General features: G+C 47.1%; 1 protein-coding gene across 1 annotated transcript in view; it reads right to left on the bottom strand.

Annotated features, from left to right (window-relative positions):
- Wbp1l (WW domain binding protein 1 like) overlaps positions 1 to 20084 on the bottom strand; it is a 57834-nt gene extending 37750 nt beyond the window's left edge. Inside the window, exon 1 of the mRNA XM_028774697.1 lies at positions 19903 to 20084. Coding sequence (XP_028630530.1) covers positions 19903 to 19992 — 90 coding nt within the window. The 5' untranslated portion in view covers positions 19993 to 20084. The remainder of the gene's footprint in view (positions 1 to 19902) is intronic.
- Positions 20085 to 20799: the final 715 nt, after the last annotated feature.

The raw sequence follows: 20799 nt of genomic DNA, 5'->3' as shown, positions 1-20799 counted from the left end.
AAAAAAAACAAAATAAACGTTACCCCTTGGGTTCTGGTTAACGTTCTATTTTAAGACATACTGCAACAGTATACACTCAGAGACTTTACTCTTTGATGTGGCCTAAGTCTTCTGACAGTGCGTTTCCAGGCAATCCATACAGCTGTATTTACACTTCTGGAGGAGAAATAGAAAGCTGGTTATCTGTTCTATCTATCCTAACCTGAGCCAGACTCGGGTACTCTACCTCACAAACACCACAACCCCACAACCTAGGTCGTAGCCTGACTGTCCCTATCTGGTGGCAGTAGCTGAAGTACACAGTAGTCAGCTAGCTGTGGGAGAGTAAGATTTGAAATAAAGGCTCTGGCTTCAAGGTGTTTGTTTGTTTGTTTGTTTAAATGACACAAGAGTCAAGATCCCAGAAGACCAGAGCTACCAAGAGGGAGAAAAACAGATCTGAGAAGTAGCCATGAGGATCAGGTGGCTGCCAAGCACACAGAGCACACAGACAGCGGGTGGTGGTGTAGAATACCTTTAGAAGATCCACACGGGGGATGACAGCAGTGTGTGCAGTAGTCACGGCCTTGGCACACAGTCTGTGAACTGAATTCCATGAGTTAAGTGACTGGCAAGGTCTAAGTTCTCATTTGTTCTCAATATGTAACAGTGCCAAGACAGACAAGTTGGAAACAATCCTGGGCCTACGTTCTCTGGTACATTATGGAACAGAGGTCATGGGACCCTCTGAGGTTAGAAAGGAGAGTGGAGGTCTAGGGGTGTCTATTTTGCAGTCAAAGATGTGGAGAGAGAATTGTGTTGTCAGAATAGAACACCTGCCAGGCTTCAGGGTAGTGGGTGCTCTTGCAGGCCCACGATAGCCTCCTTTCCAGGGGCTTGGGCAGCACAGATCATTTAAAATTTTATCTTTCCTGGTGGTGAGCACAGACACATTTATTTTGCTTGAAGAAGAAAATGAGTACCACAAAAGTTGGGGTTGGGGAGCATCTTTTTTCAATAAGCATAAAGTTATACACTAACAAAATGATCCTGAAGTGATTATCATGGGAGATGTTATGGGTCAGATTCCACACCAGACAAACATTCATGGACGGCTGCCAAGCAGCAACGCAGAAGATTGCTCAGATGCCAGAAACCAAGAATCCTGGCTCATCTGTGTCCAGGAGCTGGACAAGGGCAGGCGCGCAGCATACCAGCTGAGGCAAGAAACGTACACCTCACTCGCACAGAGTTCTGTGAGTCACTGGGCTTGTTCCTTCCTCAAAGCATCCTGAAAGCCCAAGATTCCTCTCCTCTTCCGGGACTTTCATGGAAATTGGCTGGGGAAACAGTCCTTAGCTACAAAAGGTAGCCACTTGCTTGACATCAAATAATATTCGGATATTCAGAAAAGGAAGGAAGGTTCCAGCAGATATTGAGAGTTCCAATGTCCCGGATGGGAAAACCTAAGTTTTAGTGAAATGAGGCAGCTCATTCAGGATCTCCCCTCACAGGAGGTGGAGAGAACACTTCACCCAGGCCTGCGTGGCTCCGAAATGGTTTTGGCACATAGAAACAGTATTTTGATATAAATTATAATTGTTGCCCAGCCTCATTTGGGATCTCAAACTCATGGTTGCCTCCAGCCACCAAGATAAACTGTGGTAAAGAACTCAGTCTAGTTCTGAGGGATTGATGCTTTAGTGTATGTTCTGCCACAGCAAGCAGAACGCTCCGTTACCCAGTTTCGGACAAAGACAAGCACACACCGAAACAAACATAGGCGATGCATAATAAACAAAAGGGCTGGGTAGAGATGTCAGCCTAACAGGTTCTGAGGGATAGAACGGCACAGGAGGCAGCTGCCAGAACAGAAGAGGAGCTCGTGGAGGGGGATGAGCACACTGCACAGAGCCCAGCATGATGGACACACATGGACACACATGGAACATACGAGGGGCAGGGGGAGAGGCAAGAATCAAAGCATAGCGGCACATGTTTGCAAGCCCAGTATTTGTGAGGCAGAGGCAGGAGGATTACCACAAGTTTGAGGTCCATCTGGCACATGTGGTGAGGTCTAGGCCAGCCAGGGCTGTCTCAAACAAGTCGAAACCGAAACCAAGCCCAAACAAAAGAGAGGCAGAGATCAGTTAGTGGTAGCAGGTTGGAGGCTGTCCACATGTGCCATGTGTACGAACGGTACATTTTCCTGTGCGGGAACTACGACAGGAGATCCACAGATCTCATTCTACTCAGTTTCCAAGGCCTGAGCTTCACCACGTTGATTCTATCTACCACTTCAGTATGGTCTTGGAGACGGCTTTGTTCTAAGAGGAGGGGTTGGAGGAAATGCAAAGATACTCGGGCGGTCGGTGGTTGGTTCAGCCTCAGTGGGTTGCCCGTTGATTCTGGTTGGGATAGAGTCTGACTTTGTGGTGCAGGCTGACCTGGAATTCACTATGTAGCTCAGGATGTCCTTCAGTGGTCCTACTGCCTCAGCCTTCCCCTCGTGCTGGGATTATAGGCATGGGCCACTGACCCTGCTTTAATCTTGATGTTTTAAAGAGGGACGGAAGTCAAAGTTGCACAAGCTAAACCTCATTGACAACAGTTCCCACTTCTGCAACCCAATAGGAGACTGCTTCTGGACTGGAAAGATCAGTCCACAGACACTCGCTTCCTGGAGGAGCATCCACTATCTTGGGTCTAGAGCTTGCTGACTCCGGTGACGCTAGGCATCACTGACGATGAACAGACACTTCAGGAGTTGCAACCTGAGCTTCAAGAGGGACCAAAGAGACATATTTTGTGCCAAAATATGGGTGTTTTTCTGACCTTATAAATACTTCAAGTCTAACCAAAGAGGTACATAGCCAAGAATTACATGGCAATCAGCAAGCTGTCTGCAGACACTTTCCACGTATCCTAAACCACACTGAAATAAAAGGACCAAGGATGTCACTCTGGGATCAAGTGCTTGCCTAGTGCAGGAGAGGTGTGAGGCTCTAGGTTCCGACTGTGGCACTGGAGGAAAGAGTAACAGGGGGACTGTGACACAACAGAGACAAAAGAGGGACCAGGTCACATCACCTGTGACTGGGGCTTCCTGGGCTCCACCAAAGCTGACTTCTTTTACTTTTATGTAAACTTTGGACAAGATAAAAAAAATAATGTGGTCCATTCTTGGGTAGGAAAGCAACTGCACTGGTGGCTGACCCAAGGCAAGGGCTCACAGCATCTCAAAGTGAAGCAACCCGGGATGAGGGGTCCCAGCATCTGCAGAAAGCATTCTAGTGGTGCTCCACCTACTCCTGTGACTCCTCGTGATTGCTCTCCCTGATCCTCCCTCCCAGCCTAGCTCCTCTTCTAAGGTCTGAGCAGCTTGGCAAAGTCTCACATAAGCTCGGTAAGCCTCAGGGACCTAGGTTTGGTGAGAGTCTCCTTCTCAACAAAATAAGGTAGAAAGCAACTGAGGAAGACACCCATGCTCAACCTGTGGTCTCATGCACGTGTACACACACACACACACACACACGCACACGCACGCACACACGCACACATGCACGCACGCACACATGTATACCACACACAGGGAAAAAAATGGAAGAAGGAAGGAATCATTAAACAGAAGTGCTAGTAACACTTTCCTGAACACAAAAACCCGGCAAACCACTACAAGATTGGGAGAGTACCTGAATCTGACCCCAGCTTCAGGGTTCGAGAAGTTTGATGAAGGGGGTTAGGAAACCCTCCCTGGGTGCGCCTTTTGTTGTTGTTATTTGAAATAGTCTCCTGTAGCCCAGGCTGGCCTCAAACTTGCTACTTAAACAGGAAACGACCTTTCTCTCCAGCCACCTCCCAAGTGACAGACTTAGTGCCACCATGCAGCATTATGTCTTACTATCTGTTCATCTTCAATTCTCAGCTGAGGAATTACAAGTATTTAAACCATCTCAAGGGCAAAACTCCCTTCCTCCTGGTAGGACCTGGACATGAGCTAACTTCCTTTTTTGATTGGGGTGTGGGGGAATGGGGAGAAGCTACTCAGCCTGTCAGTCCTAGCTGGTAAGTAAGATGGGCAACATGAAGGATGGTGACATTAAACAGGGTCAAAGTGGAAGCACAGCTTACTTGTACTGTCCCCTCCCTTCCTGGCTCTTATACTAACCATCCATTCCGAGATCCTTCCTTTACCTCCCTCCTTCCTTTGCCTAGGAGGAAACCAAATCTATTCCAGATCTAAGGTTACATGGTCAAAAAAACACCAGGAGAGAGCATTTAGGCAACTAGCTTGTAGGCTGTAAGGACCCTGAGAGCATACAAGTCAGCCCCTAGGCCAAGCGGGTAAGGCTGGCAGGTGGCGGAGCCCAGAAGACAGCAAGACACGGGCAAGGGATGCTTAGCCCAGGGTCACTAGGCAAGGGCAAGAGAGTAGCCAGGACAACTCCTGAACCCTGTGCTTCCAATACACTTCAAAATACCTTCATCCGGGGTCCAAGTTAGGAGAAGGGCAGGGCCAGGCTTCCTCCCAGAACTCAAAGCATTTTTTTTTAAATGTGTCTATTTTGTCTACATGTACATATGTGCCCACTGAGTACAGAAGAGGGCATCAGATGCCCTGAACTGGAGCTACAGCTGTGAGCCACCATGGGAGTGTTGGCGTTCACACCTGGGCCCTCCGCTAGAGCAGCCGGTACTCTGAGTAACCACTGAGCCAGCTCTCCAGCCTCCTGAATCTTTGAGAAATGTATTCCCAATCAAGAGTGACTACTCTCCCCAGAGATGGGTTAGCAGATGCCAGCTTCTTTGCCTTCATACACATAGCTCTTCATTGTCAGACTCTTAAGAGACAACTCTTCCAAGGTCACTATGCTCAAAACAATGTCTCCATGAGACACTCAGCAATCATGGGTCCCTACCAAGAATTCAAGCGAGCCAAGAAAATGTAGAAAATCAACTCAAAGGAGACAGAGGTTAAAATTTATAAGCCATCGAGGCCAGCCTGGTCTACAGAGTGAGTTCCAGGACAGCCAGGGCTATACAGAAAAACCCTGTCTCGAAAACAAAACAAAACAAAAATTTATAAGCCATTTTCATGTCCATTTCAGGATACTATTGTCCCCACTTGCCAGAAGGGCACACAGAGGTCTGAAAATGTCCAAGATAGCTGATCGAAGGGACAGAGGTCTCCTGGTGGAACTCTAATGGCTGATGTCCAGGAGACTTGCCTTTTAGACTATGTCAAGCTCTGACACGCATTTCATGATGGTAGCCACTGCAACACACAGACTCAGGAACCTGGACCAGCTAACATCTCTGGGCCTGCTCATGTCTATTGGCTTCCAGGCTAGCCATCGCTGTGATGAGCAGCCCATTGTTAAGAAGCCTGCGTGAGCCTGCATCAGAATGAAGCTGGACATCTCCTCCCAGACGCTGGAGCCAGAAACTAAGTAGAGAGTGAATGTGAACTCCATCTTCATATCTAAAAATTAATTTATTTAGTAAGTGTGTATGAGTATTTGTCTACATAGATATATGTATGTACACAATATTTGTGCCTGGGACCCGGGAACGTGATTGGAGGACATCAGATCCCCTGGAACTGAAGTCATGGATGGTTGTGAACAACCATACGGATGCAAGGAAATGAACCCAGGTCCTCTCCAAGAGCAGCAAGTGCTCTTAACCACTCAGGTTAATCTTAATCTCTCCGGCCCCGAACTTCATACTTTCTATGAGAAGTGCCTGGCACACAAGTTGCTAGCGATGCTCCGGGTGAAGTATGGAAGGGTGGTGTGGTCCAGAAAGGCCTTGTCCATGAAGCAGGTTGAGTAAGGAGCACTCCGGTCTAAGATCACAGGGAACTGGAGACACAGAGCAGAGTCTAGAGAGGTCCTGTGAAGGTGGAGCTGAGTGTTCACATCTTGATTAGGGGGAGCACATCTTGATTAGGGGGAGCTGGGTATATCTGAACTGACAGATACAGCCATGCTCCATCATCGCAGGCCCCAAAGAGCTAGCAGAATCTGCAAACGTTATCCTCTCTAAAAATGATGATACCTATCAATATACTGTCAGAAAGCCCTTAAGGTAAGAGGCCCAGGACCAAAGTCCAGGATCCAGCATCTTGTGACTCCTGTGTCCTATGACGCTAACACCAGCATGTTTCTCTGGAGAATGAATGTACTAAGAAAACTAAAGATGAGGAGACAGGATATGTTCAGTGTGCAGCTAAGAGAATGAGGGAAAGAAAGACGCCAGAAACTGAACTCCAAGAAGAGGAGGCTAGCCTCACTTTGAAAGCATCTACTTTTGAGTCCAGCCAAAATCAAGAATTGTGGACCAATAAGATGGGTCAGCAGGTAACAGCACTTGCTATAGGAGTCTGACAGCCTGAGTTGAATCCCTGGAATCCACACTAGAAGGAAAGAACAAACCGCTGAAAACTGTCCTCTGGCCTCCACATGCATATGTGTGCCTGCACATTCATGCACAGCACACACAGCAACAACAAACAACGGGGCTGGAGATGGCTTACAGGCTAAGGGCACTGACTGTCCTTCCAGGGGACCTGCTAGCAACCACATGGTGGCTCATGACTGTGTGGATATCTGACTCCTTCTTTTGGCCTCTGCAGCCACAAGGCACACACTTGGTATACAAACATAGATACAGGCAAATACTCATACACATAAAATAAGAATGAATAAATAAATAAATAAGCGGCTGGGCCCCAGCACCTGTCCCAAACATGTGCTCACAGCATTGTCATCTCGGCTGTCTTTCTGTCCATCTGTCTTTCAGCAGCACAGGCCATGTGGGCCACATACTGGGAAATGTCCAGTATGGTACCATGAAGGCAGGCACGGTTAGCCAAGCAAGGGACCAAGAGGTACAACCCAGAGGGGAAAAGCTGCTGACAGGGGTCTCTTCAGCTTCCCACATCTCTCTGAACAGTTGTGAAGTTTCAGATAAGGGTATGAATGGTTCTACAGGAAATCCTTTCTACACCAGCCATGGAAGGGGAAGCCCAGAGGTAATATAGTTCACACCATACAGTAAGCAAAGGGTGGGGAAAGGTATCTGCAGCAAAGGAAATAACAAAGCAAGGTTTTGGGGGGTTGGGGAAAGTTTGCTATGGTTAACTATACTCCTAGATCTGCTCAGGCGAAACTGAGCCACTGCTGGGTATAGCGGTGCACACCTTTAATCCCAGTCAGTGCCTGAGGGGCCAAAGCACTTGGATCTCTAGATTTCTAGGCCACAGGGTGAGACCCCGTCTCAAAACAAAAACCAAACAGACAAATTGAAGTTAGAGGAGCAGGTCTGATACCCATAGGATTGAGACCTTCCAAGTCATTACTGATGAGAACTGAAAGTCTTACGACAGGCTTAATTTTGTAATACAATTGTTGTTCCTAGCTCTTAAAATCTCACATCCCAGATCCTGACAACACGCATGAATGATGGGAGGGGCACAACGGCTATACAGAGTGCACAGTTCTTATCTTTCTAGAAGAGAGGTGTTTTCTGCGGTCGGTGATACTCACCTTTAACTCCAGAACTCGGGTGGCAGAGGTGGATGTCTGTGAGTTCAAGGGAAGCCTAGTTTAGAGTTCCAGAAAAGCCAGGGCTACATAGTGAGACCCTGTCATCAAAAAACAACAACAGCAAACCACTGTCCCTGTCAGATAAAGGACCTTAAGATGGGCAAAAGACTGGATGTTTTCCTCCAAAAGACTTAACCTAAGAACACAGAAAAGGCTGTGGCAGAGCCTTGCCTAGCACATATGAGGTCCTAGGTTTGATTTTCTCAGCACTGGAAAAATAAAAATGTAAAGACCTAGCTCCAGTGCCCCGAAGTGTCAACCAAAATGAACAGCAAAAGTCAACACCACTAGTCACTGGGAAGATGTAAATCAAAACCAACACCAAGACACTGTCCTACCCTCTCTGCCATGGTAAAGCAAAACAAAACAAAAGAACCCCACATTAGTAAGTCTGGGCAGTAATGAAAGACATCAGAACTCTCTTCTCCAGTTGCTCGGGTGTGAAGAGATGCAGCTGCCTCACAAGCAGTCTGTCCAGCTCTCCGAAGTTAAACATAGTTCCCTCAACAACATACAACCCAGCAACTCAGATTATATGGCAGGAGCTTTGAGAATTTACATACAAGCTTATATATCAATGTTTATTGCAGCAGCTGCTCAAAGCGGCTCTAATGTAAAATAAAGCGGTGAATGTAAAATAAAGCTCAGGGTATCAGGGAAATGGGAGTTGATACTGTATTTCTTTGAGTGTGAAATTCTCAAAGAATGAAAGTACATATAATTTTAAATTAAATAATATCTGGGAGTGATGGCTGCAAGCCTGTGATCCTAGCGTTCCTTCTGAGGCAGAAGCAGGTGGATCTCTGTGAGTTCAAAGCCAGCCTGGTCTACACACTGAGTTCTTGGCCAGCCAAGGCTACACAGTGAGACCCTGAAACACAGACAGACGGACACACAGAGATGGGTGGGGTTCGGAGGGGGGTGAGGGAAGAACACGAACTGAATATGTGCTGGCAATGTTCCTATCAGTGCTCGAAGGACACAGGCATCACTGAGTTATTAGTCAAGAAATCCACTCAATGAAAGAGACTCAGCTAGCTATTTGTACATAAAACAAAAAATAGATCTATTTTTTTTAAAAAAAAATACCAAAAACTTCAGAATCACATCCCTGAAAAGGATAGATTCGCAGACTTTGAATGACATCTTATTAAAGCTGTTCTCCAGAGATAGCCCTTACCTCACCTCTGTGTAACAAAGCACAAGCCGAAAGCTGACAGGTTCACACGGTTCAGCCCTATGGCCAAACTGGACGATAGACCATGTTCCCTCCTGTCCCCATTGAGGTGACCTGATCATTCTTCTCCCCACCCAAGAAGGGTTACCAAGTACAAGGAAGAATAGCATGTATTGTGCCAGTGGTGTGTGGTATAGCTTGTCAGGCCCAAGATTAGAAATAATTCCACCTTTTATTATTAGGAAACAATTGCCTGTGAGCCAGCTGTGGTGGTGCATACCTAATAATAATAATTAATTGATTAATTAATTAATAATTCCAGAGCACAGGATGCTAACGCAGGAGGACTGCAGAGGCCAACCTGGGATACAGAGAAGTTCCAGGCCAGCCTACGCTATTCAGTAAGACCCTATCTCTAAGAAATAAATAAAGCAACCAGGCAAATGCTTGGGAGACACTTCTCATGGGATAGGAACCTGATGCACCAGCCTTGGGGAGTAGGAGTTAACCAAATGTTCTTAATTCCTTCTCTGTGGAAGGCGCTCGCTGAGGTCCCTGTGCTCACGAGTAAGCACTTAGGGAATCCGGAATGTTAACACACAGCTGTCCCTTCCATTTATAACCTGTTAACAGCCCAGAGGCTGGGAGTGGGCTAATAGCCTGGTGACCTTTGCAGTATCTGTGGGGGCCACAACTGACCCTGACCGTGACCATGTCAATCTATAGAACCTATCTTACGGAAGATGTCACATGTAGTCAATCTATAGAACCCATCTTTATGGGAGATGTCACAGGTCCAAGAGTTCCAATGTAGTCCTGTCTTACGTCTGACTGTGCACGTGGGACTGAGTTAATTATCATCGGGGAAGTCTGCATTACATCATGCTATGCTTGCATTACATTGTGCTATGCTTGCATATGCCTGAAATAAACTACTTGGAGTCAGACTCCCCAAGTTTGCATCCATACCAGCTACTGGGTCACGCTGCATGAACTACCTTGCCTCTTGAGGACCGTTACTCTACTGGTCACAACCCTCACAGAGACAACCTCCCTACTCCACTATACCCACCCCCAGGCACCCCACTGAGATCGACAGCTCCTGAGTCAAGAATAGAAAAGTCTCAAGGCTTCCCCAAAAGAAGGCTAACGCTGAGCATTTACTGTGTGGCAGGAGCTCCCACTATAACCATCAGCAACATGCTTATTATCCCATTTTATAGATGAGGTAAACCAAGTTAACTAAGTTAGCTCAAAGTTCTACAGAAGGCAAAGTAGAGCTGCTTTCCAATTTGGGTAACGGGCTCCTGAACCTGCTCTCTCAGCCATGGGCAAGTGTCCCACAGCTTTGATAAACACACAAAAGAAATGCCTGGAGCTGGGCAAGGTGGCTCACACCAGGACTTCCCAGGACTTGGAAGGCTGAGGCTATAAGATCGTTTCAAGTTCAAGGCCAGCCTGGGCCAAGAGTGAAACTCTGAAGGAAGAAGAGGAAGGAGGGAAAACGAGAGGGAGTCAGAGAGGGCCTTGCTGGCATACTGGAGAGAGGGAACACACAGACACATGACAGACTTGTGGTAACTGGAGCCAGCCTCCACTCTCTTCCCACTACCTGCCTCACATCATCCAAGGACCTCAAACCACTTCCTTAGCACCTAGGCCAGCTTGTCTAGCCTTCAACTACAAGCTTGCTGTCCTTGAGTAATCCTGATCCTTGTCCATGGAACTGTGAACTGCAGACAGGAAGGAGGCCGGAGCTACACAAACAAGATACCACAGGCCTCAGAGGAAGCTGACTGAAACTGCCCCAAGCTACCAGCACTGGGGGTCAGAGGCTTGCCCACAAGGACAGACATAGGTGAAGAAGTGGGCCCTCCTACTGCACGTGGGGGTAATGAGCCCATGCATACCCTGCTGCTGAGAATATAAACAGACAGGCCCACTTGGAAAGCAGTGTGGCCCTACACCCCATGTTTTAAATGTGCCATATAGCTAACCCTACTGTTCTCAGTTCTATGTCCAGGAATCAAAAAACATAGAAAGAAACATGTTGCTCTATAGAGTGGTTAAATAAAGCAACAGCATAGAGGCGTTTTAAAACCCCAGGAGGCTGGAGAGATGGCTCAGTGGGTCAAGCACTTGCTCTGTAAGCAGAAAGACCAGAGTTTGGATCCCCAACCACACCACTAATGTTATGATTTACATATATAAATCACTATCTATGTAAATTATACGTGAAAAAAGTGTGAGGCAGGTGACATGGAGGTTGGCTCCAACTACCACAGCTAAGTTACTAACATCCCCCCCAAGCAAGTCCCTCTCTGGCCCTTCCTTTCTTCCTATGTAAATCTATGAATAAGAAGCAGAGGCAGAAAGGGCACTAGACAGATATAAACCACATTCTTCCACTTTTTGCTTTAAATAAGATTTATGTATTATCTGCCATTATTATGAGCATATGCCATTTTGCACATTTTGCAGAATTAGAATCACTGGTATAAGAAAGAAGGTCTCTTAAAGCTCAGAGAGTTAGAGGATGGCACCCACAGCCGACTTATGCCAAGCTGGACAGCTATGGGTTTTCTATTCCCACAGCACAAACAAGAAAGGAGCAGACAGGCTGAATCCTACTCACTCTAGTCAGTGCCATCCTCCACTGCCAAAGAACTATGGCAGCACCGCATCCTGGTGCAGAAAGCCACAGAGTAGGTCCGCACCCGAATGAACCACACAGAGCTCATCGGGAAGCTTCACGTCCTCTGTTGCTAGTGTTTGGTCAGACGACAGGTGACAGGTGGGACTTTAGAGGAAGTCAGCCGTGGCTGCCATCCTTCTTCCTCTCCCTAGGGAGCACTCACCGCTCCTCTCCAGGCTTTGAGAGACCTTTTTTCTTACACTAATGATTTTAATTCCACAAAACAGCAGAGGTCACAACAAAGGCAGATAAGAGGTGGTGTGACTTCTAGATGAACAAGATAACCTGGAAGGGGGTGCCCCAAAACTAATGTGTAGCAACGTACACAGTGTGATCACTTTCTCCGGGACCACAGGCTTCCAAGCTGAAAGAACTTGTATAAGAGAGTTACAACTCAGGACGCCTTTTGCTGGGTATTTGAAAATCAAAATAGACATGTTTTTGTAACTTTATTCTGGGACCCGCCCTTCCCAACCACAAGATTCTTGTGCTGGCTTACACTCTATTTTCACCTTTTCCAAAACAACTTGTGAAAGTTCAAGTCTATAAAATTCTTGAGTTTCTGAATCAAACCAGCTGTGGCACTCTTGTGTAATGGCACAAACTTTTAATCCCAGCATTCAGGAGGCAGAAGCAGGTGGATCTCTCGAGTCTACTGCCGACCTGGTCTACATAAGCCAGAGATACACAGTGAGACTTCGTCTTGAAACAACCCCCTCGAACATATACACACATACACACACACACACACACACACACACACACACACCAATCATCTATTTTCCCACAGAAGAAAGTTTAGTATGGATAAGAAGAAAACCAAAAGTAAACAAAACTAAGCTGAGAATGTCACCAAGTAACCAGAGTCCCCAAACCCTGCTCCCTGCAGGACTGGCTGTCAGGAGTCTGAGAAGGTGACCTACTTTAATCCCTACATTCGGAATACGCAAAAGCAGCTCAACAGCCACAGGGTTCAACAGCATGGATTGATTTCTCTTCCCCTGTGTCGACCTCCCAAGTCACAGTGTTCTAGATTTCTGTCTGTGGTTCCCACATCACAAAAATATGGTTCGGGCCAGATTCAGCTCCACCTAGTGGAACTGAATGGCGCCCTAGAGTGAGGACGCTGCAGGACCTCAGCTAACACAGTTCCTGTCACTCCCATACGTCTGGAATCGGGGCCCAGTGGTCTAGGAAAATGCAGGTTGCAGGTGACTCTCCAAATTAGTGCTAAGAATGGAGGCAGGCAACGGAGACATCCTCTCAGGAGTACGTGTGGCCAGACGCTCAAAGAGTAGTTGGAATTCTGAACCTGAAGCTATCCAGGGTGTCCTGAGCACCCATAAACACTTGCCTGCGGGTTCCAAACACACTCCAGCTGCATCCCCAGGCCTGACCACAGGTTCCTCATTAGACTTAAGCCTAATCTTAAGGGAGGAGAGTTGGCCTCCCTTGAAGCAGAAGCCAAGACCACTCAATGGTTTCCACAGGCAAAATGTGCGTGAGAACAAACCAGCGATCCAATGGCCAAAGACAAGACAAGCCTTGGAGCGGGGAAAGGAAAAAGTTGTTTAAAAAAAAAAAACCGCTACTCAAGTTTCGACTTGGTTATGAGACCATAGAGGACACCGAGAGAAGGAAGTAACTGGCCATTAGGCTTTCACTGGGATAAAACCAAACTATGTTCTGGAACCGAAACCACAAAGATAGATCAAAGCAAAAGGGAAGAAAAAGTTCAAGACTGGGCGTGTGAGGGGGTAGAGTGGGGGGCATCACCTGCTCACTGAAGCAGAAACCAGAGACTATTTCATCCAAGTGTCTGTCTGATGCTGGCTGACAAAACAAAGCTGACTGGTGAAGGTCGTTACTGAGGGCACAGTGAGCATATTAGCGCTTTAAACTGCCCCATTTAAAACTTTGCTCTGAAGGTAGCTTGGGAAGGACAACTCACCCGGTAGACCTCAACCAAGTCCCATTTTCTGACTTCTCCAAGTACACCAGTGTTATTCATGCACACACACACACACAACACACACACACACACACAAAATGGATAAACAACTCGGAAAGTCAGTAAAACCTGTCTGTAGTCATGCAATCCACACGCTGCTCCTCTTGGCCTAACTTCAAACTCTGCAAACAGCAGATGCTGGAAGCCAGAGGGCTTCCTACCTCAGGCCAGATAATCCCTAATGGTGAGACCATCCTGAGCGGTGTGGAATAGCCAGGGCACTCCTGGGTTTCACGTGTGGTGTGGCAGCTACACTCTCAACACGTCTCCAGACACCGACAAATAGCCTCTGGAGGAGGCAAAACAACCCTGAAGTGAGAATCCCTGTTTTAAACTCAGACTCACCATGATCAGTGGGCTACACAGATAACCAAGAGGAAACCCTAGCTCTAGATACACAATAGACTCAAGCAAGTCCAGGTACACTCCAGACCTCAGTCCCTCAAGACAGTTGCCACTAATGTGCCAAACACGATGCTCTCCAAGGACCACAGATAACAGTGGTGATTATTATGTTTCACCACTAAGCGTATTCTGGAAATCTTCACTATGTTGTATTTCTCCTTCATAATCTGTTTATGCTAAAGTTTTTCTCATTTTGAAGAGGAAGAAACTGAGGCACAAGAAATCAAATAACTCACTCAGTAGTATCATATTTGGAACTCAGATGGCCTGACCACAGAACCCATGACCCCATGACCTTACCACAGTTTTGGGTTGTGCCAAACTAACATGGTGGATACTATCAGATCCGCACTGCCCATTATTCAGTCAATAACTACATGAATTTTTTTATTTACATTTTTGTAAATGTAAATAAATTTTACATTTGATGTAAAGTAAACAGCATACCACTTTGGAAAGCAGTCTGGCAGCTTCTTGAAAAGATAATCCTGAGTTAATTGACCCAGTAGTTAGGTATCTATATAGAATTGAAAACTTAAGCCAGTGCAGTTTATAACGCCAGCACCAGGGAGACTGGACTGAGGCAGGAGGATTGCCATGAATTGTAGGCATCTTAGCCACAAGGTGAAACCCTATATCAAAAAAAGAAAAAAAAAATCAGTGGGCTACGAAGAAGGCTCAACCACTGAGCCCAGTAATCAGGGTTTCGCCGATGGGACTCACCACGAGACGATGTCTGCAGGTTGCCCTTTGACCTCCTTACCCCTATGCCCATGCACCCCCTCCCCCACATGCATATGTGCACACACACACACAGTACACACACAGAAAATGAATAAATGTGAGAGAAAATCAGAACACTGCATTTATGCAAACACATCTCCACCGCTGTTCCCAGTGACATTACCCCCACTTTGGAAACAGACCAAACGACGGGCTGATAAATGGATAAACATGAGGCCATCCATGCCATTCAGAGAAACAAAGTTGGGCCAGGGAGATGGATCGCTGAGGAAGAACACTTTTCTGTAGCCAGGAGGACCTGAGTCAGAACTCCAGCACCAATGATACACTGGGCTAAGTGTGAGCCTAACAGCCTGGCCTGAACCAGAGGAGACAGGTAGGGCCCAGGAGCTTGCTGTCCAGTACGTACAATCAAGGCAAGCTTCTGCTCAGTAGACTGTCTCAAGGCAATAAGATGAGGGTGACAGCCTGGTTCTGGGTCCCACCAGAGTGTGTATGGGCACAAGACCAATATACTCACATGTATGCACCACACACATACACCACACCAAAAGAAGAACTAATACATGCTACAACACAAGGCAACCATAAAGACATTGTGTTGAGTAAGATATCCCAGTCAGGGTCTGCACTTGAGATGAAATGAGCAGAGCAGGCAAATCCAGGGACAGAAAGACTGGTAGTCGCCGAGGGCTGATGGGAGCAGGGTGGGCATTAGCGTGACCACTAATTCTTCTGGGCTTCCTTTTGAGGGTGATGAAATATTCTAAAATGTTACAGAGCGGCAGTAATGGCTACATGATTCTCTGACCACGTGAAAACAGACAATTTATGGAAGGCTTTTGTTGTTTTGGAGACAGGGTCTCACTGTACAGCATTGGCTGGCCTGAAACTCATGATGTAAACCTGGCTGGCTTTGTATTGACGGAAATTTTAAAAGGTGTGAAAATATCCTGATAAAAATGATATATAAAAATTAAGATTCAGTTTCTCAGGTACCTTAGCCAAAATCCAAGTGCTGACAGCCACAGGTGTGAGCGGCCACTGACCTGCCCAGCCCAGAGAGAGGTCACTTTCAACACCACAGAGAGTGCTACTGGCCAATACGGCCTTAGACAACAGAAGAGCCTCCTCACCCTTCCCCCTCACGGCCTCCTCCTCATCTTACTCTGACTCTACACCTACACTCAAAGCACAACCCATCCATCACTGTCCAGTTGCTCTCCAGTTTCCCTCCCTGCCCACTTCTGACTCAAGTCCCCTCCTGTACAGCAAACTTCACAGCAACCCAAATGCCTGTCTCCATGAAAAGTCTCCTGGCTGCTCAGCTTCCACGTGCCCCAGCAGAGTCAAATGCCCCCTCTTCTTGGGCTCGTACCTCGACTTCAAACAATCCCCTTGGGTTTTAATTCCTTCGTGGTGTAATCCCCCCCCCCCCCCATTTCCAGATCCTAGAGGTAAGAGACTCTGTTCCACCTCTGATGGTTCCCAGAACCTGCTAGGGTCCAGAAATGTCCATTAAACTGAATTCCAACAGAAAGGAAAATTACAGGAACTCAGGAAACAATTTCTGATAAAATGCTTGTTTTGGAATACCAGTCTAAAAAAAATCAGGACAAAGAGGCTAGATTTTGTAAGCCACACGGTCCTACTGTTCTACAAGATGTTATGATAGTGACTGCCCTGAAATACTATTTAAAATGATCAGAAGTTCAAGGTTATCCTTGACTACACACCAAGTTCAAGAGAGCTTGGACTACCTGAGACTCTGCCTCAAAATAACAGGAGAGAGGGTGTGGAGGATGGAAAGGGGCATACGGTACTTCCTGCCTCCTAGTAGTCAGAGATGGAGGTATAAACGTCCCAAGGGTGCATCCTGGGAATGGAGAAGCAGTTCTAAACTAAAACCTAAAGCACAGGAAGGAAGCAAAGATGATATCAAATTGAGGGGCGTGGTGAGAAAAGCAGGGGCCCAATCAAACTGTTTTGAAGTTGACATGTAACTCCATGGATGGTATCTATAGGTTGCACCCAGACCACTGGCTAGCTCACCTTATAGACATAGACATTTGTACTAAAAGTTTACGCTTAACAACACAGTCAGGTACTCTAGTTAGTTCTACATAACACCAGAAAGAAAGCAAGGCTACGTTATCTCAAGCATAAATTAACTGGGGGAAACAAACGCCAAGGCCTTCCTGTTTGCAAACTGCAGCTTTTTTATGCTCTTCAGATTCAAGGAGTCCCATCTGTTGAGTCACAACGTCCTGTGAGAGAGTTACACAGAAGTTCCTGTGTCCCTAGGCTAATGTACTTTCCTGGTCTACATGACAAGAAATGAGTATCCAGTGAAGTGCTGGTAAGAGGAAGATATATATATATATATATATGCGTGTGTGTGTGCATAAAATATTAAATGTACATGTACAATAAATGTGCATATTGGTGTACACCTGTAGCTCCAGCACTTACAAGCTGAGGCAGCAGGATCACAAGGAGTTCAAGATCAGTCTGGTCGATATACTGAGTTCTAACCAAGGCTATGGCTAACAAGACCTTGTCTGTCTAAACTACATCCCCCACTCCCCTTCCCTCCAAAACAGATCCCCACTGGTGGCTCAGTGGTTATGGCGTTACACTGCTAAACCCTGAAAAAAAAAAAAAAAAAACAGAAAAAAGATGGTATTTGACGGATCCATTTCAGGGAGGGAGATACAGTGAGGTACCCACACCACTATCTACACAGAATTCAGGGTACCACCTGAATGATCACTATAGAGATAAAGACCTGAGGCCGTTCCTGGACAGATGTTCTCTGCAATATTCTCTTTTTGATCTATATGGACCAAAACCCCAAGGAAAACCCTAAATTGACCAAGCTGTGCCAGGTTCAAAGTTAATAATTATATTGTAATTTCCATTCCAAAGGTTAAAAAACAAAACACAAATTTCACCATAGTTATCTGGTATGATTGATTGGACTGGAGGACTCAGAGGGAGGGTAAGGGGTGTCATGACAGTGTAAAGGGTGTCAGAGTGACGTAGGGAGAGGCCAGGGAGGAATGGGCAGCTCATAACAAAAACTTTCCCTCTCTGCAGGAACTGTATGGAACCAGACAACAGCTGTGGTCAGTACTAGCACCCAACCAAACGGAACAAAGTACAAAAGCTACCCTGTCCCCAAAATAAGTATTGGAAGCGCCAGGACTATGGTAAGAAAACAGTCTGTGATTGACGAACTGGAAGTGAGCCTTACACGGAAGACCCCCGCCACCCCCAGGCTGCAGGACCCTTTTCCAATGCTTTTCCTTAAAGAAGTGGCTCTGGTTTCTACAAGCAACCACCCCCACAGGCTCTACATTCCTAAATCAAGTCTCCTAACAAGGTGATTGAAGGGCTATGGGGAACAACCCCCAGAGACGTCCACAGAAACAGAAAAGCAACTTCATTCTGTGTTCTACTCCATCGATACCTACGCTTAACCGTACCAGTCCTGAGAGCTGTAACTTCTCCAGGAGACAAATGTATCTCTCCTGGCAGCTTATGGTTTTAACTCAGAAAACAAAGAACCTAAACAACGTCAAAAACGAAAGGCCTTCACCCTAGGAAGGAATCGTTCATTCATATATCTCCCAGCTAACATATGCACCCCCACCCCATTAAGACACAGCAACAGATGAGCTGACAAATAACTTGTAATTATAGACATAAAGGGGAATGCTATTCGGTCACAATGTGGATGGACCTTGAAAACCCGACAGAACGTGAAAGACGCCACACATACTACAGCATTCCACCACACAGGATGTGCAGAACAGGTCAATCCAGAGATACAATGCAGACTAGAGGTTGTCAGGGCCGAGGGTAAGGTGGGGGAGGGGTGGAAACAGGGAGTAACTGGTTAATGGGGACCATTCTTTGGAATGATTCAACTGTTTTGGAAGTAGATAGCGGTGGTGGTTGCACAACACTGACCCCACGCACAGTGATTCACTTGAAAACTGTTGATTTTGTTACGTGAATTTCAACGCACTTGACAATCTATCAAACCGCAGAGCCTGGGTGGCTGAAGGAAGACGATCCTGAGTTCAAGCCCAGCCTGACCTACACTGTGAGATCCTGTCTCGAACAACACAAAACTCAATTATTTTCGGGTTTTGTTTCTGTTTGGTTGTTTGTTTCAGGAAGATGATACTCAGGAGCAAAATAAGACCCATCTGTGCGAGGGCTGCCCTTAAGCTCTAAGGAGAGAGGTAAGATTTCCACTAACAAATTCTGCTCTTCAGCGTGACATGACGTGAAGTGCTAGGCTGTACAGGCTGACCCTGTGCTGTCTGTGCCTGCGAATGCTTTTCTGAAAAACAGACAATGATGGGAAGAAAGGGAAGAAACCAAAAATGATAGAAGCTTTGCCAAATTTAACAGAGGAGGAGCGATTCCCCCTACAGCACCGCACCCAATCTGGCACCAAGAGTAACGCTTCAATTAGGGTTTTGAAACGCCAGCCCAAGCTAGAATCAGCATAAGCAGGCTTCTCGGCCTGGACTAAGGAAGAGCAAGCCACTCAGCAAGAAAAGCTAGGGTGCTCCATTTGCTGCTCATGTCAGCATCGGAACCACCCTTTGGTCAGAAGCCCTGAGCTGGCTCGGATCAGCACCAGTGACTTCTTCGTAGGCCAGCCAGCCTACCCTCATGGCCTTCTCAGAGCTCAGATCTGCCCCTCCTCCTGAGGGGTTCCGACTTCATCCCTGTCTTCCAAGAATCTTACCTCCAATAACAGGCCACCAACGTGCTATGCCTTACATCATTGAAAGATATGAGCCAGGATGCCCTCAGAAGTTTTCCTTTGTCCACCCTGAAATAAATAACCTGCTGGGCCCTTCTCCCTCTGGTGCTAGTTCAGTAACCTGTGATCCCTGCACACATTGGTGTGCACACAGTCTCTGGCTCCTGACTCTACTGCGGGGCAGAAATAAGGCCCACATGCGCCAGTCATGCATCGATATGCAGGAAGAGTCATCCAGAGCACCCACCATACCTACCCTCTCAAAGACCCTCAAGTCGCCTGGCACCATTGCCTCTGCCATCTTCTCAACATTCAACTCGTCACAGGTGTCCCTCAGCTAAACACCAACACCCCCCATCACCCTGTCCATGTTAGCCACGGACTTCCCTCCCGAAGACACTCAACTCTTTGCAAACAAACCTCTTTGAGACCCCCCTCCAACCAGGCCTCATCCGCCCCGGACCCCCGAAGCTAGCCCAGGCGCCCTCCCCTTACCTGCGGGGGCTCAGCCCTTACTGACAGGGGGCTGGGCAGCGCCTGGAGGAGCAGGAGCGCCATGCCACCCAGGAGCCTTCTCCTCTCCATCCCCCTCCTGCTCCTGCTCCTCCGCCACGGCGCCGCCACCCCTCCTCCTCCCTCTCTTCTTCCCTCTGCTTCCTTCTTCCCTTCTTTTCCTGTTTCGCTCAGCCCTCCCGCTTCCGGCTCGGCTCCACCCCGCCCCAGACAAAAATGCCCGCCCAGATGCAGAGGTGGATCTCCAGCTCCCGTGCCTCATTGGCTGTTGTTTTTCGTCCATTGGCTAAAACAGCTGTGCGTCAAATACTAGTCCCACCCTCGTGCTTGGTGATTTGGCCAATGAAAAGTGGGAGGAAGCCGGGCCATCTTGATTGCTTCGAGGTGTGTGAACGTTCGATCGCCCCGCCCCACAGAGAGTGGCGGAAGTTAACAGGGGCTAAGGACACGACCACCGATGCATTGAAAAGGGTTGGCGTATTCAGCCATTTTGAGTGTGGCGGAAGTGTTATGTTCCCAGAGTTAAGGGGAGGTAAAAAAGAAAAAAGTGGTGAGGTATAATGATTCTAAAGTGTACTTCTACAGAGTAAAACAATTGCAGTCTATAAACCTTTGGTGCTTTTCATATTAAAGTACAGGACGCGCTAATATCAGGATCCCTTTTCCAAGCTCATTACCCAAGCAGCAGCTTAGATTCATTTGAGTTCCCTATTAAATGGCACCTCTATTAGAGATAGTGCTCTGCCACCCCAAGTTTCAAGGACAAAACTCTTATGACGCTTTGCAGAATCATTGCTTCATCCATGTATCTTCCGGCTAAATGAAAATCCCTTCCCTATGCCCTCCACCCTCTCAAATCCCATCCACACACACCGCAAT

This window comes from Grammomys surdaster, unplaced genomic scaffold (genome assembly GCF_004785775.1).
Source record: "Grammomys surdaster isolate TR1022 unplaced genomic scaffold, NIH_TR_1.0 66, whole genome shotgun sequence".
Lineage (NCBI taxonomy): Eukaryota > Metazoa > Chordata > Mammalia > Rodentia > Muridae > Grammomys > Grammomys surdaster.
Note: the sequence above shows the minus strand (reverse complement) of the source record. Positions and strands in the feature narration are given on the sequence as shown.